At 48.8% G+C, this 24745-nt stretch overlaps 1 protein-coding gene across 1 annotated transcript in view; it reads left to right on the plus strand.

Moving 5' to 3' along the window:
* The window catches only part of LOC119964399 (bromodomain-containing protein 3-like), a 145609-nt gene that overhangs the window by 81345 nt on the left and 39519 nt on the right, over window positions 1-24745 (plus strand). Inside the window, 3 exon segments of the mRNA XM_038793813.1 lie at window positions 4836-5119; window positions 5205-5324; window positions 5407-5535. Of these exon segments, the coding sequence (XP_038649741.1) occupies window positions 4836-5119; window positions 5205-5324; window positions 5407-5535 (533 nt within the window).

Consider the following 24745-nt stretch of genomic DNA (forward strand, 5'->3'; position numbering starts at 1 on the left):
CCTGCATGCTAGCTTTCCGTGAAATATGAACAAGTGCACCTTTTGACATCAACACTTCCCAATCTTATCATTTAAGAAATAATCTGCACCTCTGTTCCTCCTACCAAAGTGAATATTTTCTTACTATACACACTATATTCCATTCATCATGTTCTTGCCCATTCATTAAGCCTGTCCAAAGATTCCTTAGTCTTTTTGCATCCTCCCCGCAGCTCACATTCCCACCTTGTTTTAAATCATCAACAAACTTAGAAATATCACATTTGCTCCTCAGATCCAAATTATTGAAATATATTGTGAACAGCTGGATCACAGATACTGATCCTTGCAATGCCCAGTAGTCACAGCCTGCCATCCTGAGAATTACCCATTTATCCCCACTATTTTCTGTCCATTGACTAATCCTCAATCCATGACAGATTATTACCCCAACCCATGTACTCTAATTTTGTTCATTAAACTCCTGTGTGAGACCTTTTATTGGAATGGCTTCTGAAACTCCAACAAAAACCACATCACTGGTTCCCCCTCACACAAAAACAGAAAATACCAGACAATCTCAGCAGGTGGCGAGAAAAGGGAGCTAACGTTTTGAGTCTGAATGACTCTGTCAAAACCTCCTGTTCTATTCTGCTGGTAAATAGGTTCATAAATCCTTGTTGACTCTGTCCAGTCTGATCATTATTTTATGTGTCCAGTTACCACATCCTTTATAACAGATTCTAGTATTTTCCCTACTACTGACATTAGGCTCCCCCTTTTCTCTCTTAAACAGTGGAGTTGTATTTGCTCCTTCCAATCAACAGGGAACATTCCAGAATCTACAGAATTTTGATAGACAAATATTTGGTCTGTCGGAGAATAGAGGGATATGTGGAGCAGGCAGGAAACTTGGGGTTGAGACAGTCGATCAGCCTGGGTTGTGTTAAATCGTGGAGTAGGCTTATGGGACCACATAGTCAATCCCTGATTATTACGATCCCAGGCCAAATTCCTACAGTGAACAGAAACCTCAATATTTTATTTTACTTTTGTTTGACTGTGAGGAAAGGAGTGATTGCACAAAGAAATAGGGATATGGTATATTTGAAACAAACTTTATTACTGACATAGTATTAAAATCTTTAACATCACAACTGAAAATAGCTTACAATTAGCCTTTAAAAATACTACTCAATACAGTGAATACAATACCCTTAATTTCTATCTTTATTCCCACTTAAACACAAGAAAACAACCATTGCGGCTCTCAATCCACCTTAAAAACTAATGGCACAGTTATTCTTTACGAAAGAGATCTTTTGAGAGATACGGTGAGAGATATAGGACAGATGTCAGAGGCAGTTTCTTTACTCAGAGAGTAGTAGGGGTGTGGAACGCCCTGCCTGCAATAGTAGTAGACTCGCCAACTTTAAGGGCATTTAAGTGGTCACTGGATAGACATATGGATGAAAATGGAATAGTGTAGGTCAGATAGGCTTCAGATGGTTTCACAGGTCGGCGCAACATCGAGGGCCGAAGGGCCCGTACTGCGCTGTAGTGTTCTATGTTCTATGTTCAATGTGTACAGAAAAGACTCCACTCAGACCCATGCAGAAACCTGGGCTGTGTCTTCAAAATCGGTTGTTTCACCATCACCACCCCCCCCCCCCCCGCCCCGCCCTTGTCCTCAGACAGGTCTGCACTGCTTTAAATACTGTTAATCTGTTTAAACTAACTTAGTGTGAGTAGATCTCCCTCACTTGTGCACTCAGCTTCACTCAGCTCAGAAATGAATTCAAAATGTTTTCTCAACAAGCCAGATGCCTTAACTCCACCCAGCAATGATCTCATCTCACCAAGCTGAAAAAGAATGAACTCCCCAAGGAATCACCTCATAAAATGCATTCGCCCGACCTGTTTACGATGGTTATTTGCACATCTGGCTCCTAAAAGCTTTGTCTTTCAAACCGAGATTCTTTTAAAACATGACTTCAGCTGTCAAACACACTCCAACCCAAGCTTTTAACCCTTACTTCACCAAATACTTATAATCAAAAGATCTGAAGTGCTTATATTCATCACATAATTTTGTGCAATGGTGTATCCATTTGTCCTGCACTGTTTTTTTGATCGTGATAGACAAAATTGTTAGTTCTATTTTTCATAGATCAGAACATTTGTGCGTTTTGCGTCTCTAGCTTGCAAATCACTCAGTAACTTCTCAAGGACCAATGCAGCAATTCCAAAGTGCAACTGGATTACCATGCCCCCTTCCTTCTCTTTGTCTCTTCTTTTAATTAATGTTTTTATTCTTCATTTTCACAATTTCCTCCAAAATTTACACCCCACCCACAAACAGTAAACGGTAACAAATACAAAATCAATCCCCTTAACAATACCAAAGATCCCATCCTCCCCCACCACCCCAAACAACGGCCCACCTGTCAATATCTGGATCCAATAAAACAAACCCTCCCACGGTGGAAACAAAAAGCAAAGGAGAAAAAGAAGAAAGGAGTCCGGGACCGCCCATGGTCACCATAGAGTCCCCCCTCCCCCCCCCCCCCCCACACAATGCCGTCCAACCTCTGAAAGAGTGCCGCACATGATACCCAACAGTTGTAAACCCCCTCCCCCCCCCCCCCCCCCCCCCTCCCCAACTCCTCCCTTTCACTGCCTCTTGTAAGACTCCTTCCCCCAACCTCTGTTCCTTCCCCCCCAACGTTCCACCCCGGCTAGACCACTCGGACCCTGTTCCGCCAGGCTCCGATGGCCGCAGCCCCTCCCGCCACCTCACTCCCGTTCACTGGCTGGCTTAGACCGGCCAGCGTGGAGGCCCCCGCCCGGGTCACTCTCCCCTTTGCCCGGCCCTAGGAAAGCCCAGAAACCCCCTTTTAGCACACAAACCCCGCATATCCACCTACACCCTAAAGAGCCCTCACTTCGAGTGAAAGTCCCATCACTTCCCTTGTCCAAATATATACACCATCGGCTCCTTTAGCCCATACAGCCGCACGCAGTGAAACAAACAAAAAAAAGAAGAAAATACAGTCATGAGGTTACATCGGCACATGGCCATTTCTCGCCAGCTCCACCGTAAAGTCCTGGTAAACATGTATACCAGCTCCAGCCCACTGCACCACCTGCTTCTGCTTGGCCCAGCACAGGACCTTCTCCTTCACACTGTACCTACAGAAGCACAGAGTCACTACCCTTGGCGGCTCACTCGCCTTTGGTACAGGCCTCCACGACCGATGAGCCCCATCCAGTTCATATCAGGAGGGATCCTCCCCCTCCCCCAATAGTTTTGCCAGCATCGCAGCAAAATACTCAGTCGGCCTCGGCCCTTCAACGTCTTCAGGCAGCCCCACAATCCTCAAATTTTGTCGCCTGGATCTTATTTCCAGGTCTTCTATTTTTCCTCGCAGATCCTTGTTAATCTCCATCACCTTCCGCATCTCCTTCCCCATCGAGGTAAGTTGATCACCGTGCTGCAATAATGTCTCCTCCACTTCCTTCAGCGCCTCCCCTTGCCTCCGCCACTGCGCTTGCCACCGCCGTCGTCACCGGGGAAATCGCCTCCTCCACCAGCACACTCAAAACCTCACTCATCTCCTTCCTCATTGTAAACTGCCTTTCGAATTCCGCAACCATCACCCTAGTTATTTCTTCAGCCGTAAGCAATGCGGCCTCCCCTGGTGCTCCAGCCTCCATTTTCCTTGGTGACCCCGCAGTGACCTTTCTACTCCCCGACCAACTTTCAGCTGTTTTCACAGCTGTTTTTTTACTGGCCCTTGACATATCCCTTCCCTGTGCTTTCTCCTGGTCTTCACTGCCTTCGCTGCCCCAAGGACCGGGCGTCAATCCCTGACAATGCCGTTCCTGAACGGGAGCCCTCCAACGCGCGGCTGCCTCCCGCCCGTCGTCACCGGAAATCCCCTTCTGTTTGTCTCTTTAAACAGTTTTTCTTTCTTTTCCTTTGTTGTTTTCTTCTCCCATAATCCCCTCTAACCTTCCTTCTATCCTTTTCTCTCTCCACTCCGGAAGGCGCCGGAATGTGGCGACTAGGGGCTTTTCACAGTAACTTCATTGAAGCCTACTCGTGACAATCAGCGATTTTCATTTTTCATTTTTTCATTTCCTCTTTATATATTTGGGCTCTAATTCATCTAATTTTCTCCTTGAGCATTCACTATATTTTTTTCTCTATCATTTTTATCACCTTGGCTAAAGAAAGAAGCTTTTGGAGACAACATTCATGAGATGTGATGATGGCATCACTGCATTACTATCTGATTAATTTACCACAATTTGTGGTGCAACTGTAGTACAATATCCATGTTGAACAGCAAACACCAGTTAGTATTGTTTCTGTCAAACCTACGGTTGCATAAATTTTTGATCTGATATCTCTATATTCAGCTCCCTTGCTCTCAATAAAGCAAAGATTCACAAGGAAGTTGTTTGCGCTCCCTGTTGAGAGAAAGAGTATAAACAAAATGATCCAAATTATAATGTTTTATCGTGGGTCTTGTAGCTGTAGTTTTCAAGTGAGATATTAAGGCAATTGCTTACAAATTACACTGCTGCCAATTACAGAACATGACATTCCGTATCTTGAGCACTTGTACAAAAATAGCTGCATACACAGGTTATATTTTAATTGCATTTTTAGTGGCAGGAAATTGTTTGAATGCTAATTAGCATAATTTTCATTTTGACTTGTACACAAAACCTGATTCCGTTACCACTTTGGACTATTGAAAATTTGCATTTGTATGTGGTAAACAACAGGTATTTATTGAACAGGACAATTTAAATACTCATGCTAATAAGTGCACTTTATAATGCAGGGAATCAAAGAAAAATAAGCAGCAAGTACCTGTGTGTGATTCAGAAGATGACGCCAAGCCAATGTCTTATGATGAAAAGAGACAATTGAGTCTTAACATAAATAAGCTTCCTGGTGACAAATTAGGACGTGTTGTCCACATAATACAGGCAAGAGAACCCTCCTTAAGAGACTCTAATCCAGACGAAATTGAAATTGACTTTGAAACTTTAAAACCCTCTACACTAAGAGACCTGGAAAGACACGTTATGACTTGTCTAAGGAAAAAACAAAGAAAACCTTTTTGTAAGTTTGAAATTCTATAATACATATATTCACTCATTTAGAATGATGGGTAGTCTAATGCATTTTTGGATGCCATATTGTGTAGCTAAAAAATCTTCCGGAAAATCTAAGGAAGAAATTCAACTGGAGAAAAGGCAAGAGCTGGAAAAAAGATTACAGGATGTGAGTGGACATCTGAACTCTGGAAAGAAACAAAACAAAAACTGTATGTACTCGGTATGCTCAATCTGTAATAGTGTGCTCTTTTTGTCTTCAAATTGAGTGTTCTAACTATTTTCTTTAAACAGCTCAGAAGAATAATCCAGCTCAAGAGATGGGTCGATGTTCCCGATTAAGCGAAAGCAGTAGCAGTTCCTCAGACTCTGGAAGCAGCAGTAGTGACTCTAGTTCATCAGATAGCAGTGACACTGAATCAGGTTAGGTATCAACCTCTGTACATACATTAATACAGCTGAGTTAACTTCTCCAAATGCTATCTCCCACCTCTGCTGTTCAAACCATCTTTTTTTACAACATTTGTCATGGAATAATTAAAGAAAACTGATCTAGTTATTAATGATGGGTCTTGGTATACTGCAATATTGGAAGCCCCGCCTTGTGAATTCATGACGTCTCCACCTTCTCAACCTTGTATCTTGCCTGAGGTGTGGCGACCCTCAAGTTAAATTATCACCAGTCAGCTCTTAAAGGGGAGAGCAGCCTATGATCCTCTGAGACTGTGAATTTACATTTTTGGAAGCAGAAGTATTCTTTGATATTTTGAATCCCTTCCTAATAAAAATTACCATTCATATATACATAGCTATATTGCTGAAGTGCTGTGTGTTTCATCTAAATGTAAAAAATTGGCAGCAGGAAAAGACTAGTTGGTCCTTCCAACCTGACCCAGAAATTCATCTTTCTTCATTAAAGAAGTCTGGAAATGTTACTCAGTTACTACAAGTATTTTGCTTAGGGTAGTAAATATCGAACAAAAGTATCTGTAAACTTAGAAGGCAAATTGACCTATCATGAAATTTGCAAAGTATACACAGCATGTCAGTCAGCATCAGTAAAGAGGAAACATTAACTGATCACAATTTGACATTTCTTTGCAGTTGCTAGCTCAAATGCTCTATATTTCCAGCATTTGCTGCTTTTTCCAGCCAATTTTGAATTGATCTGCTTTGAGTTAAACTTAGCTTGCCTGACTTATGTTTCATGTTTTTATCTACTCACTGCTTCACTGCAGCGCACCATGAGCCAATCCATATTTAGTGTAATGCTTCAGGTGTTCTGTTTGCCTATTTGGTGCGTAATGTGGATTGAGAGGCTGGTTACCGGGCGGCATGGTAGCACAATGGTTAGCACTGTTGCTTCACAGCGCCAGGGTCCTGGGTTTGATTCCCATTTGGGTTACTGTCTGTGCGGAGTCAGCACATTCTCCCCGTATCTGCGTGGGTTTCCTCCGGGTGCCCAGATTTCCTCCCACCAGTCCCGAAAGACGTGCTTGTCAGGTGAATTGGACACTCTGAATTCTCCCACTGTGTACCCAAACAGGCACTGGAATGTGGCGACGAGGAGCTTTTCACAGTGACTTCACTGCAGTGTCATTGTAAGCCTACTTGTGACAATAATAAAGATTATTATTAACCATGTTTTCTGAATTTGTGTTAGTTATAAGGGATACTTCTGATTTGGCTTTTGTAGTAGAGTTTTGATATTGCACAAGTTCTTGCAACAGTCACTGATTAATGTCGGGTCAGTATTGGGAATTAAATACATAATATATTGGAAATGCTTTATTTGTTCACTCTGTGATAGGAGAAATAATTTAAAACTGTCTCTGTAATATTTGTCATAAAATGAGTGTTTATTGTTCTGAGTTACATAGCCATATATAGACACAGCAGATGTCAGGCTGGTAGAAGGGGGTTGTGAGTGGGAAAAGGGTATTTCACTTTGTTGCCTGGGTACAAATGTGGTCAGGTTGTCACGGTTTCTGCCATGGTTTCTCAGAGATGGTGAACTGAGCATGAGTTTACAAAAGTCTTCACCTTGAACTGTTGTGTATGTTGCAATATGATGTAGTTAATCTGTTTTGTAACAGAATGTGATATTCCTTATGTCTGTCAGCATAAATCCTCACTGTGCCATTAAGAAGTATTCTTTTCCCCAGACTGAACTGTCGCTATTTGACCTTTCACCTCCTTTTCAACTACTGGTGGAATTTGGCTGTTATTCAGTGACTACAATTATTTCAAGAGTCTTGCTCTGTCGGGATGAATTCTTTATAGTTTGAATATGCTGGCTGAAATTGGAGCTCTATCCTTCTGTTTTTACAAATGGACTGAAGTTCAAATTAAAAAATCCTAACATGTCAAATGAAGTTTTGTAGTGACTGAAATGTACTTATTTTGTCAAAGGTTTGTTAAATCTTTTTGGTATTTTGTATCGGAGGCCTAACCCCTTAAAAATGGGGCCTTGTATTATTGCTACAGTGGAAAATTTGTTGATTTCAGTGGAACTGTTCTACATGTTGAGCAAACTTATCTTATAAGTTAGCACTGTTGCACCACAGAGCCAGGGTCTCAAGTTCGATTTGTGGCTTGGGTCACTGTCTGTGCGGCGTCTGCACGTTCCCCCCATTTCTCTGTGGGTTTCCTCCGGGTACTCTGGTTTCCTCCTGCAAGTCCCGAAAGACGTGCTTGTTTGGTGAATTGGCCATTCTGAATTCTCCCTCTGTGTACCCGAACAGGCACTGGAATGTGGCAACTAGGGGCTTTTCACAGTAACTTCATTGCAGTGTTAATGTAAGCCTACTTGTGACAATAATAATGATTATTATTATTTACATTTATAACTTGTCACATTACATTTTGAGACCTTCAATTTTTGTGTAATGTACAGCCAGCGGAAGTGGTATTTACTATGTAGGATAATGCTTTTCCATCAATTGTTTACATTTAAAGGGCGGCATGGTAGCACAGTGGTTAGCACTGTTGCTTCACAGCGCCAGGGTCCCAGGTTCGAATCCCAGCTTGGGTCACTGTCTGTGCGGAGTCTGCACGTTCTCCCCGTGTTGCGTGGGTTTCCTCCGGGTGCCCTGGTTTCCTCCCACAAGTCCCGAAAAGACCTGTTATTAGGTAATTTGGTAATTCTGAATTCTTTCTCCCCGTGTTCCCGAACAGGCACCGGAATGTGGCGAATCAGGGTTTTTCACAGTAACTTCATTACAGTGTTAATGTAAGCCTACTTGTGGCACAAAAGATTATTATTATATTCCTTTAAACACCTATATTTAAATCATTTTATCTTGTGTCAGATCTCATGTAAAAGGTGAGACATTTGAAGAAAATGGTCACTCGCAAGATAGATGATTTATTTTTTGCCACAAAGTTTATGTAGCATTCCTAATTGCATTAACATTCTGCTCTCTTTAAAGTAGCAGGGAGCATTTGTACCGGTTTAGTTCGTTTTTACTCTGCTTTCATAGTGACGGAAATAAAAAGGAAAATGCAGATTTACATGCAGTTATATATGCAATTTAAACATTGTTCCATTGTGTTAAATTGTTATTTGTCACACGTCAAACTAAATAACTGCATGTTTTAAATGTGACACTACAGAATAGTGACTCTCCACCTGTAAAATATACCGAAAGCTGTTTGCTCTATATTAGAAGCTTTTTGATTTCAAAACCAAATTAATTTTTAAATCTACTTGGGGATCAGCAGACGGTATCTCAACAAAATCCGATAGATATGTAATCAGGAATCAATTTTCTTTTGCCCCTCAATCTTTCTCTTGTTCTCCCTTATTTTCTCACTCACGCAACATCTCATCATAAAAGCTCATCATTAATTTCACCTTTTAAAAAATATTATTTCATTGAACGTGGGCGTCACTGACCAGGCTGGCATTTGTTGCCCATTCCTGCTTGCCCTTGAACTAAATGGCTTGCTAGGTCTTTTCAGAGGGCAGCTGAGGGTTAACCACATTGTTGTGGCACGGTGGCACAGTGGTTAGCACTGCTGCATCACAGCACCAGGGATCTTGGGTGACTGTCTTTGTGGAGTTTGCACGTTCGCCCCGTGTCTGTGTGGGTTTCCTCCGGGTGCTCTAGTTTCCTCCCACAGTCCAAAGATGTGCAGGGTAGGTGGATTGGACATGCTAAATTGCCCCTTAGTGTCCAGGGATGTGCAGGTTATGTGGGGTTACAGGGGTAGGGTGGGGGAGTGGGCCTTGGTAGGGTACTTTATCAGAGGGTCGGTGCAGACTCAATGGGCCAAATTACCGCCTCTTGCACTGCAGGAATTCTATGATTCTGTGTAACTGGAGTAACATGTAGCCCAGCCAAAGACTTCAGAATTCCTTCCTGAAAGGATATTGATGAACCAGATGGGTTTTTATGATTTAATCGTCTTGTGGTCACCATTACTGCAACTAGGTCAGACGTCCGGTGATGGGGATGTGCTGCTTAGTCACACACCAGGTGGCTCTCCTCCATAAGTCAGGAAAATAGGCACTTTTCACCGGGTTTAGCCCATAAAATCGGGCTAAAATATCCCCTCACCCTCAACGATAAGACAAAGTAGGAAGCAGCAGTTCAATAGGCCGCAGGGACAGCGGCAAGGGAGAAGAGTGGCGAGCAAGCGGGTCAGCGGACCCATGATGCGAGGGATCCTCGGCCCACCCGCGAGAGAGGGAGACCGGCAACCCGAAAAGTGCTCTCTCCATCACCCCCACCCCTGCCAGGCAATGGATGGAAGATGTTGCTCACCAGGGAACTGAAGGAGATGAGAGACGACATTAAGGTCGAAATAAAGGCGGCAGTCAAGGTTGAGGTGGAGGATGCGCTGGCCATTATGCAGTTGGCTCTCGCCGGCACAGGAAAGAGACTGGAAGCTTAGGGGGGAGCACAATAAAAAAGCTGGGAAAAGCAGTGACGGACCTAGAAAGAACATCTGCAGACCTGGTGAATGTGTAAGCTCCCAAATGGGACGACACAGAATTTGTAAAGAAGATCATGCCGTGATCAGTAGATACCTACCAACTGATCACGGGGGAGGGAGACTTCAACTGTGTACAGGACCCACTGATGGACAGATCAAACCCCAGAACGGGGAAAACAGCAAGCACAGCTCGAGAATTGGGAACATTTATGGAACAGACGGGGGCAGTGGATCCATGGAGGTTCATGCACCCAGGGGAGAAGGAATTTTTGTTTTTCTCACCAGTACACAGGGTCTATACCCACATTGACTTGCAGTGGCGAAATTGGTGCTTCCAGAGATAGTAAGAGCAGAATATTCCGTGTTTGTAATCTCCAATCAGGCCCCACATTACATAGATGTGAGGTTGGAGGCGGGCTGTGCCCAACACTCCACATTGAGGTTGGACATGCCTCTCCTGGCCAACAAGGTTTTCTGCCAGAAAACATCACAGGCCATAGGCAAATACGTTAATAACAATCGGAAGAGGGCAGCACGGTGGCTCAGTGGTTAGCATTGCTGCCTCACGGCGCTGAGGTCCCAGGTTCGATCCCGGCTCTGGGCCACTATCACACAGACAGTTTGCACATTCTCCCCGCGTTTGCGTGGGTTTCGCCCCCACAACCCAAAGATGTGGATTGGCTACGCTAAATTGCCCCGTAATTGGTTGAAATGAATTGGGTACTCTAAATTTATAAAAGAAATAACAACCGAAATGGGGAAGTATCACCTTCCACGATCTGTGATTAGAGGAGAAATTATTGCCTGTAAAGCACGCAGGCACAGGGAAGAGAAGGTGGCCAGGCAACAACTGATCAACTCCATTCTGGAGATTAACAGAAGGTACTCCAAACCCCGACCCGAGAGCTTCTGGCAGAGAGGACAAAACTACAAATGGACTTTAACAAGCAGTGACCCATGTCTGTCAGCCACTGGGGACCTTCTTCCCGCACGGAGTCAAGGCTAGCCGCCTGCTGGCTCACCAGCTGAGAAAACAGACAGCCATGAGGGAAATAGCACAGGTAAAGGATAGGCGAGGCGGACTGTTAGCCGAACCAAGCAAGGTTAGTGAAGCGTTTGAGGCCTTCTACTGGGGCTGTACACCTCTGTGCCCCCCGACAGGGATTTGGGGATGAAGTGTTTCCTCGATGGACTGGATATGCCAGTCGTTGGGGACGACAGACGGAGGGGGCTGAAAGCACCACTCGGACTGGGAGAGGCCATGGAGAGCATCAACTCCATGCAGGCAGGGAAGGCGCCGGGACCCAGTCTTCTACAAAATATTTGTCACAGTATTGGCCCTGCACCTGCAAGAGATATTCTCAGACTCACTGGCGAGGCGTACCCTGCCTCCAATGCTAACACAAGCCGCCATATTGCTGATAGCCAAAAAGGTTTAAGACCCAACAGAATGTGGATCATCGTTGCTCAATATGGATGCAAAAATACTCGCAAAAATCCTAGCTAAGTGGCTGCAGAATTGCATACTAGAGGTGGTCGCAGAGGACCAGATGGGCTTTAAGGGTAGACAGCTAACAGCAAACATCAGATGACTGTTGAACGTGACAATGACCCATCCGGGGAGAGAACACCAGAGGTGATCATCTCCCTGGACGCAGAGAAGGCCTTCAACAGAGTCAAGTAGCAGTACCTCATTGAGGTACTAGAGCAGCTTGGGCTAGGGACAGGGTTCAACTAGGTGAAATTCCTAAACAACGCTCCAAGGTGAGCGTGCAGTACAACACCACCAGCTCTGAATACTTCCAGCTGCACAGAGGCACAAGACAAGGATGCCTGTTGTCCCCGCTCTTAGTTGCCCTGGCAATTGAATCATTGGCGATCACCCTCAGAGCAACGAAAGACTGGAAGGGAATCCGAAGAGGAGACATAGAGCACAGAGTCCACTCCATGCGGATGACCTGCTCCTATACATCGTGGACCCGCAAAGCGGCATGGAAGGAATCATGAAGCTCCTGAGAGAGTTTGGAGCCTTCTCGGGATACAAACTCAATTTGAGGAAGAGTGATGTATTCCCTGTGAACCCGAGAGGGGGAGGGGCAGATCTGGAGAGACCACCATTCAAACTAGCCCAAAGCAAATTCTGCTACCTGGGGATCCACATTGCCCATGACTGGACACGGAAGCACAAGTCTGGTGGAGGAAGTAAAAAGGACTTGCAAAGGTGGGACATACTCCCCTGACGGGAGGGTACATGATCAAGATGAACATACTGCCCAGGTTCCTTTTCCTGTTCAGGTCCATACTGATCTACATCCCCAAGGCCTTCAACTCGATAGGGGCTGGTTTAGCTCACTGGGCTAAATTGCTAGCTTTTAAAGCAGACCAAGCAGGCCAGCAGCATGGTTCGATTCCCGTACCAGCCTCCCCGGACAGGCGCTGGAATGTGGCGACTAGGGGCTTTTCACAGTGACTTCATTGAAGCCTACTCGTGACAATAAAGCGATTTTCATTTTCATTTTATGGCGTTTGTGGATGAGTGTGTATGGAAGGGTGGGGGGTGGGGGTGGGGGAGAGAGAGAACCCAAGGATCCCAAAAGAAAAGTCCAACAAAGAAGAAGAAACCTGGGAGGAGTGGTGGTTATAGACTTTTGCACAGAAGACAGACTAGTGACCCGAGAGGAACTGACCGAGAGACTGGAACAAACAAGCAGAAACAAACTCTGATATCTGCAGATTAAGAACTCTCTCTGCAAAGAGACGACAGCATACCCACGATACCCATGGACCCCGGGACACACAATGCCAGAGGAGCCACTGGACGCGGGTAATCGATGGGGGGAGGGGGCTGCAGAGACTTGTATGGTTGACTATTAGAAAGGACACACTGGACCTCCGGTGGCGGCCATGGAGGAGTGGGTTGCATATTTGATAGCTCCCGCCTGTGATGAACTTTTGGACCTCTTTTCCCCAAATTTTATGGGATAAATCGGTGAAGAGCGAGACAGTAAGGAGAAATCCCCCTCCAGTGTATGGAGAATTGGACCAGAAGTGGTCGTGTGAGAAGACAAAGTCACATAAGGAAGACGTAAGCAGAGCTGGCAACGCGGGAAAGCATGGCGGAGAGCAAGGGAGACGGCACAATGGTCGACGGAGCAGCTGGTGAAGTTTTTTGAAGATTGCTTCGCCAAGCTGAACCCGATTGAGGTTTCGATTGATCAAGTTGAGCAGAATCAAGAGACCCACGGAAGAGCGATCCAGGAGCTGGAGAGAAAGGTATCTGAGCACGAGGAATATATAACCGTGCTGGAGACCAAGGTGGAGATGATGAACGATCGCCAGAAAAGGATGCAGGAGAAGCTGGAGAACAAATCCAGGAGGCAGAATCTTAGAATTGTCGGCCTCCCTGAAGGCAGTGAGTGATTGGATGCGAGGGCTTATGTGATGGACATGTTGAAGAAGTTGATTGTGGCTGAAGCGTTCCCTCGGCCCCTGGAAGTGAATAGAGCGCACAGAGCCCTGGCGACGAAGCCCCAAGCCAACGAGCCGCCGAGGGCGATGGTGGTATGCTTTCACCGATTCCTGGACAAGGAACACGTTCTGCGGTGGGCCAAGAAGGAACGGAGCAGCAAGTGGGAGAATTGTGAGCTGTGTATTTTTCAGGACCTGAGTGCAGATTTGGCCAAGAGGCGAGCTGGGTTTAATCGGGCAAAACGGTCCTCTTTAAGAAGGCGGTGAAGTTTGGGATGTTGTACCCAGCCCGTCTGTGGGTCACACATGAGGAACGGGACTTCTACTTTGAAACACCAGATGAAGTATGGACTTTTATGAAAGAAAAAAGGCTGGAGGCAAACCAAAGCCTTGGCGAGTACTGCGGTGGTGATTTGTTGTGCTGGGCTGTATAAGTATGTGTAATAAGAGGCTGTTTTGATGGCTAAAATTCACTTTATCTTACAGGGAGTTGTCTTGCAGGGAGCTGGTTGGGGGGGGTCTTTGGAGCGGATTCTGTTTTTGTGGGGGGTTTTTCTAAAGTGGCTGTTTCTTCACTGTTTTTTCTGATGTTTGTTTACTGGGGAATGTGATGCTTTTAATATGTTTGTCCAAGTAGGGGGAGAGAACAATGGGGAGAAAGACTGCTTGGTGCCATGGCCGGCACTATTAAGTCCGCATGGGTTAGCTGACTCACGGAAGCACAGTGGGGGGCGAGCAGGTTTTAAGTTGGAGCTTGACTTGGGGGGTGGTTGGGTTTCTAGTGCTGTTGCTGGGGGCGAGGGGGGAGGTAGTGGGGGGAACTGTTTTTCTGACAGGGTAGGAACTGGGGCTGGTTTAGCTCACTGGGCTAAATCGCTGGCTTTTAAAGCAAACCAAGCAGGCAGGAGCATGGTTTGATTCCCGTACCAGCCTCCCCGGACAGGCGCTGGAATGTGGCGACTAGGGGCTTTTCACAGAAACTTCATTGAAGCCTACTCGTGACAATAAACGATTTTCATTTTTAATTTTTAATTTTTCAACTGTTACGAGGGGACAAAGGGGAGGTCGGGAACGGCCCGAGGGGGTCTTGAGAAGGCGGAGGACGCGAGCTAGAGGCTGGCCTAAAAAGGATGATGGCAAGTCAGCAAGGGAGTGGTGGGTTGCCAAATATTCCACTTGGCTGGACTCAAAGCCCAGGGCGGTAGCGATCTTGATCAATAAACGAGTGGCATTCGAGGCAGGGGGAATCTTGTCAGACAACGGGGGTAGGTACATAATGGTGAATGGGAAGCTGGAGCGGGTGCGGGTGGTACTCGTGAACATATATGCTCCGAATTGGGACGATGTGGAATTTATCAGGTGGGTGTTCGGTAAGATCCCAGACTTAGTCACATAACCTGATTATGGGAGGAGATTTTAACAGTCATTGATCCGGAATTGGACCGGTCAAAATCCAGGACAGGGAGGAGATGGGGGGAGTAGACCAATGGAGGTTTGCACAGCCAAGGGCAAAAGAGTTTTCTTTTTTTCTCACATGTCCACAAGGTATATACTCGCATCGCCTGTTTTGTTCTGAGCAGGGCTCTGATACCGGGGGTGGTGGATACTGAGTACTCGGCAATCGTAGTGTCGGATCATGCCCCACATTGGGTGGATATATGGGTTAGTGTGGAGAGAGGGCAACGCCTGCTGTGGAGACTGGATGTGGGATTGTTAGCAGACAAAGCAATCTGTGGGCGGGTTAACAAGTCCTTACAGAACTACAAATAACATGCCAGCGACTGATAGAAATGAGGCTATGACAGGTGAGGACCTTGAGAGGATTGTTATCACTAAGGAGGGAGTGATGGGCAAGCTAATGGGGCTAAAGGTAGACAAGTCTCCTGGCCCTGATGGAATGCATCCCAGAGTGCTAAAAGAGATGGCTAGGGAAATTGCAGATGCACTAGTGATAATTTACCGAAATTCACTAGACTCTGGGGTGGTCCCGGTGGATTGGAAATTAGCAAACGTGACGCCACTGTTTAAAAAAGGAGGTAGGCAGCAAGCAGGAAATTATAGGCCAGTGAGCTTAACTTCGGTAGTAGGGAAGATGCTGGAATCTATCATTAAGGAAGAAATTGCGAGGCATCTGGATAGAAATTGTCCCATTGGGCAGACGCAGCATGGGTTCGTAAAGGGCAGGTCATGCCTAACTAATTTAGTGGAATGTTTTGAGGACATTACCAGTGCAGTAGATAACGGGGAGCCGATGGATGTGGTATATCTGGATTTCCAGAAAGCCTTTGACAAGGTGCCACACCAAAGGTTGCTGCATAAGATAAAGATGCATGGCATTAAGGGTAAAGTAGTAGCATGGATAGAGGATTGGTTAATTAATAGAAAGCAAAGAGTTGGGATTAATGGGTGTTTCTCTGGTTGGCAATCAGTAGCTAGTGGTGTCCCTCAGGGATCCGTGTTGGGCCCACAATTGTTCACAATTTACATAGATGATTTGGAGTTGGGGACCAAGGGCAATGTGTCCAAGTTTGCAGATGACACTAAGATGAGTGGTAAAGCAAAAAGTGCAGAGGATACTGGAAGTCTGCAGAGGGATTTGGATAGGTTAAGTGAATGGGCTAGGGTCTGGCAGATGGAATACAATGTTGACAAACAGCGCCGGCCCTAGGGTTGCTGGCGCCCCGGGCAAGCTGAACTTCGGCGCCCTTGGGGGGGGGGGGGGGCCGAGGGGGGGGGCCGGGGGGGGCGGACGGAGGGGGGGGCGGCGGACGGAGGGGGGGTCGGATGGAGGGGGGGCGGAAAGGGCCGCCCTGGGGGAGGGCGGCCACCGCGCATGCGCTGGTTGGCACCGGCCCAACTGCGCATGGGCGGACCCGAGTCTCTGGCGCCCCCTAGCACATGGCGCCCCGGGCGACTGCCCGAGTTGCCGGTACCTTGGGCCGGCCCTGTTGACAAATGTGAGGTTATCCATTTTGGTAGGAATAACAGCAAACGGGATTATTATTTAAACGATAAAATATTAAAGCATGCCGCTGTTCAGAGAGACTTGGGTGTGCTAGTGCATGAGTCACAGAAGGTTGGTTTACAAGTGCAACAGGTGATTAAGAAGGCAAATGGAATTTTGTCCTTCATTGCTAGAGGGATGGAGTTTAAGACTAGGGAGGTTATGTTGCAATTGTATAAGGTGTTAGTGCGGCCACACCTGGAGTATTGTGTTCAGTTTTGGTCTCCTTACTTGAGAAAGGACGTACTGGCGCTGGAGGGTATGCAGAGGAGATTCACTAGGTTAATCCCAGAGCTGAAGGGGTTGGATTATGAGGAGAGGTTGAGTAGACTGGGACTGTACTCGTTGGAATTTAGAAGGATGAGGGGGGATCTTATAGAAACATTTAAAATTATGAAGAGAATAGATAGGATAGATGCGGGCAGGTTGTTTCCACTGGCGGGTGACAGCAGAACTAGGGGACATAGCTTCAAAATAAGGGGAAGTAGATTTAGGACTGAGTTTAGGAGGAACTTCTTCACCCAAAGGGTTGTGAATCTATGGAATTCCTTGCCCAGTGAAGCAGTTGAGGCTCCTTCATTACATGTTTTTAAGGTAAAGATAGATAGTTTTTTGAAGAATAAAGGGATTAAGGGTTATGGTGTTCGGGCCGGAAAGTGGATCTGAGTCCACAAAAGATCAGCCATGATCTAATTGAATGGCGGAGCAGGCTTGAGGGGCCAGATGGCCTACTCCTGCTCCTAGTTCTTATGTTCTTATGTACCTGGAAACAAATGATACGGGAGAGGTCTCTGCAGCAACGGTCTGGGAAGCTTTGAAGGTAGTGGTCAGAGGGGAATTAATCTCTATACAGGCCCACAGAGAAAAGGCGGAACTGGCTGAGAGGGATAGGTTAGTGGAGGAGATACTCAGAGGCCCCGGACACGGGGCTACTGAGGGAGCGGCAGAGGTTACAGGCGGAGTTTGGGCTGCTGACTACAGGGAAAGCGGTGGAACAGCTGAGGAAGGCAAGGGGGGGGGATTTATGAGTACAGGGAAAAGGCTAACAGAATGTTAGCGCAACCAGCTCAGGAAAAGGGAGGCGGCCAGGGAGATGGGGAAAGTGAAGAGTTGAGGCGGGCATAGTGTCCTGGACCCAGTGGGGGTGAATGAGGTGTTTAAGGACTTTTATAGTAAATTATATGAGAGGATGAGGCAGTTTTTGGATCAGTTGAGGTTCCCGAGGGTGGATGAGGATCTGGTGGAAGGGCTGGGAGCCCCAATTGAGATTGAGGAAACAATGGAGGGCTGGAGGGCATGCAGTCGGGAAAGGCCCCAGGGCCTGATGGCTATCCGGTGGAATTCTGAGGTTTTAAGAGATATTGAGCCCACTGCTGGTGAGGACATTTACTGAAGCAAGAGAGAAGGGAGTCCTTCCCTCAACAATGTTGCAGGCCTCGATTTCATTGATCCTGAAATGGGAGAAGGATCCGGAGCAATGTGGGTCATACAGGCCAATTTCTCTGCTGACTCTGGACGCCAAACTGCTGGCTAAGGTACTGGCCACCGGGGGTGAAAGGGGAAGACCAGATGGGGTTTGTAAAGGGCAGGCAACTCAAGGCAATGTTTGAAGGCTTTTAAATGTTATTATGATGCCCTCGAAAGGAGAGGAGGTGGAGGTGGTGGTAGCGATGGATGCGGAGAAGGCTTTTGATCGGGTGGAGTGGAATTAACTGTGGGAGGCGCTTGGAAGGTTTGGGTTTGGTGAGGGCTTTATTGACTGGGTGCGGTTGCTCTATCAGGCACCAGTAGCGAGTGTGCGTACAAACCATCTGAAGTCAGGGTATTTTAAACTACACCGAGGGACGAGGCAAGGGTGCCCCCTCCCCGATACTGTTTGCTCTGGCCATAGAGCCATTGGCGTTAAGGGCCTCTAGGAACTGGAAAGGGCTACTTTGGGAGGGGCAGGGGGTGGAGCACCGGGTCTCGCTTTACGCAGGTGACCTGCTCTTGTATGTTTCAGACCTGTTGGAGGGGATGGGGGAAGTAATGCGAATCCTGGGGGAGTTTGGTAATTTCTCGGGGTATAAATTGAACATGGGGAAAAGCGAAATGTTCGCGATCCAGGCAAGAGGACGGGAGAGGAGACTGGGAGAGCTGCCGCTTAGAATGGTAGGAAAGAGCTTTCGGTATCTATGAATCCAGGTGGCCCGGGAATGGGAGGCATTGCACAAGTTAAACCTATCCCGGCTGGACTTTAAGAGATGGGACATGCTTCCACTATCGCTGGCGGGGAGGGTACAGACCGTGAAAATGACAGTCCTCCCCAGATCTCTGTTTGTCTTTCAGTGCCTCGCCATCTTCATCCCTAAGGCCTTTTTCAAGCGGGTGAATAAGATTATTTTGGGCTTTGTGTGGGCAGGTAAAATCCTGCGAGTGAGGAAAGTGATGCTGGAGCGCAGTCGGGAGGAGGGTGGGTTGGCGCTGCCGAACTTTAGCAATTACTACTGGGTGGCTAATATAGCCATGATTAGGAAGTGGGTAGTGGGTGGGTGGGAAGGGGGGGGGGGGGGGAGGCAGCGTCATGCAAAGACACCAGTTTGGGAGCACTGATAACGGCACCTCTTCTGTTCTCGCCGACCCAATACTCCACAAGTTCAGTGGTGGTGGGCAAAGGAGGGGATATAAGAGAGTGGAGGGAGCATGGGTTTGGACCCCGATTTATAACCATCATCGGTTTGTACCGGGTAGGCTGGGTGGTGGGTTCCGGAGATGGCAAGGGGCAGGAATTAGAAGGATGGGGGATCTATTTATAGACTGGAGCTTTCCCAGCTTGAAAGCCTTGGAGGATAAATTTGAATTGACAGCAGGGAATGGGTTTATGTATTTGCAGGTGCAAGACTTCCTGAGAAAGCAGGTTCCGGCCTTTCCGCTGCTGCTGCCACGGGGATACAGGATAGAGTCGTTTCCAGTACCTGGGTGGGAAAGGGGAAGTATCGGGTTTCTCTGTCTCGAAGATAAAGTTCGCCTTAAGAGGATCAATGGTTGGGTTCACCCGGAGGTGGCAGCCGTTCGTCGACTCGGGGGAAATTAAAATGTCAGCAGATGCAATATTCCGGGGAGCAGGAGGGCCGGATTGTTGTTTTATGGTTGGCATGTGTGAAGATTGGGATGGGGGTGGAAATGTTTATTGTACCATGTTTATGTCATTGTTATTATTATAAAATACTTTCAAATACCATAATAAAAATATTTATTTAAAAAAAAAGAAAGGACATACTCCCCACGAGACGAAACACGGGAAAAATGGAAGGAAGAAGTAGGGTGGGCACTCTGGAACAAAGCACTGAGCGGGGCCAACTCGTCCACCTCATGCGCAAAGCTAAGCATCATTCAGCCGAAAGTGGTGCACGGAGCACACCTGACCAGAACCCAAATGAGCAGGTTCTTCCCGGAGGTGGAGGACAAATGTGAATGGTGCCATGGAGGTCTGGCCAACCACACCCACATGTTCTGGGCACTCCCCAAACTTGGGCTTGGGCAGCCTTCTTTGAGGCAATGTCCAAGGTTTTGGGGGAGAGGGTAGAACCATGCCCGAGCATGGCAATCTTCGAGGTATCGGACGACCCAGAACTATTCACGGGGAAAGGGTCGACGCCCTTGCCTTTTCCTCCCCATTTGCCTACTGGAGAATCCTGCTCGGCCGGCGATCAGCAGCACCACCCACAGCTGCGGACTGGCTGGCAGACTTGTCGGAATTTCTCCACCTGGAGAAGATCACATTCACTGTCCGAGGGTTAGAGGATGGCTTCCACAAACGTGTAGGTCATTGATCACCTTGATCCAGGACCTGTTTGAGGCCAACAGCCAATAGAGAGAAGGGAGGGAGGGGCACATGGGAGCCAATAAGACTGCAGGGAACAGATAGGGAAGAGAGCGACCCAAGAAAGGATTGTGAAACAAAACAAGGAGGGGGGTGGGATCGTACAAAAGAAATGTCATGCATATTGTAACCGATGCATATACCTTTGCTGAATCTGCAGTGTAAAAAATGTAAAGCTTCAATAAAAACATTTTCAATTCTATGTTTTGTTAATTGAATTTTGCTTCCAGTTGCTACCTTATGGGATTTGAACCCATGTCCCCAGAGCAGTAACGTGGGCTTCTGGATTGCTACTCCAGTGGCATTACCGCTGCGCCATTCAGCTCTACCTCGCCGCCGTCTCGACCTCGCCGCCGTCTCGACCTCGCCGCCGTCTCGACCTCCCCGCCGTCTCGACCTCCCCGCCGTCTCGACCTCGACCTCGCCACCGTTGTCCATCTCGACCTCGCCACCGTCTCGACCTCGCCGCCGTCTCGACCTCGCCGCCGTCTCGACCTCGCCGCCGCCTCGACCTCGCCGCCGTCTCGACCTCGCCGCCGTCTCGACCTCGCCGCCGTCTCGACCTCGCCGCCGTCTCGACCTCGCCGCCGTCTCGACCTCGCCGCCGTCTCGACCTCGCCGCCGTCTCGACCTCGCCGCCGTCTCGACCTCGCCGCCGTCTCGACCTCGCCGCCGTCTCGACCTCGCCGCCGTCTCGACCTCGCCGCCGTCTCGACCTCGCCGCCGTCTCGACCTCGCCGCCGTCTCGACCTCGCCGCCGTCTCGACCTCGCCACCGTTGTCCATCTCTACCTCGCCGCCGTCTCGACCTCGCCGCCGTCTCAACCTCGCCGCCGTCTCAACCTCGACCTCGCCACCGTTGTCCATCTCGACCTCGCCGCCGTCTCGACCTCGACCTCGCCACCGTTGTCCATCTCGACCTCGCCGCCGTCTCGACCTCGCCACCGTTGTCCGTCTCGACCTCGCCGCCGTCTCTACCTCGCCACCGTTGTCCGTCTCGACCTCGCCGCCGTCTCGACCTCGACCTCGCCGCCGTCTCGACCTCGCCGCCGTCTCGACCTCGCCGCCGTCTCGACCTCGCTGCCGTTGTCCGTCTCGACCTCGCCGCCGTCTCGACCTCGCCGCCGTCTCCGTCTCGACCTCGCCGCCGTCTCCGTCTCGACCTCGCCGCCGTTGTCCGTCTCGACCTCGCCGCCGTTGTCCGTCTCGACCTCGCCGCCGTCTCGACCTCGCCGCCGTCTCCGTCTCGACCTCGCCGCCGTCTCCGTCTCGACCTCGCCACCGTTGTCCGTCTCGACCTCGCCGCCGTCTCGACCCTCGCCACCGTTGTCCGTCTCGACCTCGCCGCCGTTGTCCGTCTCGACCTCGCCGCCGTCTCGACCTCGCCGCCGTCTCCATCTCGACCTCGCCGCCGTCTCCGTCTCGACCTCGCCGCCGTCTCCGTCTCGACCTCGCCGCCGTCTCCGTCTCGACCTCGCCACCGTTGTCCGTCTCGACCTCGCCGCCGTCTCGACCTCGCCACCGTTGTCCCTCTCGACCTCGCCGCCGTCTCCGTCTCGACCTCGCCGCCGTCTCCGTCTCGACCTCGCCGCCGTTGTCCGTCTCGACCTCGCCGCCGTTGTCCGTCTCGACCTCGCCGCCGTCTCCGTCTCGACCTCGCCGCCGTCTCCGTCTCGACCTCGCCGCCGTCTCCGTCTCGACCTCGCCGCCGTCTCGACCTCGCCACCATTGTCCGTCTTTACCTCGCCGCCATCTCCAACTCGACCTCGCCACCATTGTCCGTCTTTACCTCGCCGCCGTCTCCATCTCGACCTCGCCACCATCTCTCTTGACTCCACTGTTCCTAAATTATCAAATTGCTTATCTGATATCCAGTGCTGGGTGAGCATAAATTTCCTTCAATTAACTGTTGAGAATACTGAATCCATTGTTTTATTCCCTGCTCCAAACTCCATCCCCCAAATACCAAAGACATCTCTTGCCATGGCAACAGATGAAAATTGATCAGTCTGTTCACAACCTTGGTGCCATATTTAACTCTGCGATGAACATCCGATCTCGCATTGTACCATCATTAAGACTGCCTAGTTTCATCTTGATAATATTGCTTGACTTCACCCCGTCTCAGGGCTGAAACCCTCATACAAATCTGGAATGAAAAGTCTAATGGTAACCATGAATGAATTGTCATAACCTATCACGTTCACTAATGTCCTTCAGGGAAGGAAATCTGCCCTCCTTACCTGGTCTGGCCTACATGTGACTCCAGACCCACAGCAATGTGTTTCACATGGGTAATAAATGCTGGCACAGCCTGAGATGCCCACGTCCGTGAACGACTAAAATAAAATTCATACTTTGCTACCTAGACTTGACTTTTCTAATATACTCCTAGCTGGACGTCCAGATAAAAATGCCAAAAGGAGGGACTTCCAATGTTGGCCATGGAGTGAGTGGTCACACATTTGGTGGCTCCCACTCGAGGTTAATTTTGTTGGTCCTTTCCCACCCATAGAGGGGTCTTTTTGAGGGTGAAAGGTGTGTGAGCATGTGTGTCCAGGGGCGGTAATACTCCTCTGGTGAGTCTGATGCAGGGATCAGCGGACAAGAAGTGCTACAAGAAAGAGAGAGCAACTGGAGCAGGGTAGTTTTCTTGCCGTACCACAGATCAAGATGGCGGAGGGCAAGGGGGCAGCACTGCATGCCCAGTGGTCGACGGAGCAACTGGTGGAGTTTTTAATTTCCAGCAGCAGCGGAAGGAGGCTTCGGAGGACCCAGCAGTGGTGGCGGAGCTGCTTTTGGTGGTGATTGAGGAAGTGGGACAGAGGCTGGAGGCTCAGGGCCTGGCGATTCAGAAGGTGGAGGAGGCAGTGGGGGAACATGAGGAGCGGATGGCCTCGCTGGCGGCGGAGTTGGGGGTGGTGGTGGATAGCCAGAAGAGGCTGAGAGAGAAGTTTGAGGACCTGTAGAATCGTTCCAGGTGACTGAATTTGAGGATAGTCGGGATGCCCAAGGATAGCCGCCAAGTATATGGCGAGGATGTTGGAGCAGTTGCTGGGGCCTTTGATCAGACCTCGAGGTGGATCAGGTGTGTGGTGATATGCATGTATACCTCAATGTATATAGTTGTCTATCAGTACACATAGTTATCGGTACGACCTCTGACCAACAGGTGGCATTAGAGATCTGTCGCGTGTCTTGGGACACTCGCCAGTTGATAGTAAGTCGTACAAGAAGATAGTCACACTTAGAGTAGCTCCAGGAGAATTCACTGAATTAATTTAGGAGCCATCATCTGTATTTTTGTTAATTTGTTATCTTTTCCACTTGTTAATAAATCATCTTTATGGTTAACCAACTATATTTTCTGTGTACATCATTACAACGGTTATATCACAGAACACAATAGGACGCACAGGGCGCTGAAGAGGAGGCCGCAGGTGGGGGAGTTGCCGGGGGGGACGGTGCGGCAGACCAGGAGGTGCACATGTGAAGGGAATGAGCTGTGGGTCTACCAGGACCTGGGTGCAGAGCTGGCGAAGAGGAGAGCCGGGTTCAACCAGCTAAAGGCTGCCCTCTTCAAGAAGGGAGTGGTTTGGGGTTCTGTACCCCGCCTGCTTGTGGGTAACTCATCAGAAACAGGAATTTTATTGTGACTCGCTGGAGGCGATGGACTTTGAGAGACCATGGACTGGGAGGAGTGTGAAGACGCTGAGCTTCGGAGAGGAGCTTTGTGTGTTTGGTAAAATGTATGGGGTGGATATTTTGAGGTGGGTTTTGCCGGGGGAGCAGTGATGGCGAGTGTGCTTTTTGTTCTGTGTTGGTGGTTGGGAGGAGGGGGGGTGGATTGGAGGGAGATGGGAGGATACAGGCCTTGGACCGGGGGGTCACCATGCTAGCTAGGCGGGCTAGTTAACGGAAGTGAAGTGAGGGCTTTCCAGGGGTAAGGTGTGGGGAGATGGGGTTTTGTTTTGTTTGGGGGAGGGTGGGGAGGAGGGTTGCTGATATGGGTGTGATTGGAGTGGCGCTGTTGGGAAGGGAGAGATGGCTGTCGACAGCAGAGGGTTGGCTTGGAGGGGCACGTAATGCGAACCAGCAGCTGGCCCAAGAAGGGGTGTGGTTAATCGGCAGGGGAGGGGGTGGGGAGCGCCCCCCCCCCCAACATCAGAGTGGGCACATGGAATGTGCGAGGGTTGAATGGGCCAGTTAAACAGTCGTGTATGTCCATGTACCTGAGGAATCTGAAGGCGGACGTGGTGTTTCTACAGGAGACTAACCTGAAGTTGGGGGATCAGACGAGGCTGAGGAAGGGATGAATGGGCAGGTATTCCACCGGGGTCCGGATATGAAGACGAGGGG

The sequence above is a fragment of the Scyliorhinus canicula genome, chromosome 4 (assembly GCF_902713615.1).
Source record: "Scyliorhinus canicula chromosome 4, sScyCan1.1, whole genome shotgun sequence".
Classification (NCBI taxonomy): Eukaryota; Metazoa; Chordata; class Chondrichthyes; order Carcharhiniformes; family Scyliorhinidae; genus Scyliorhinus; species Scyliorhinus canicula.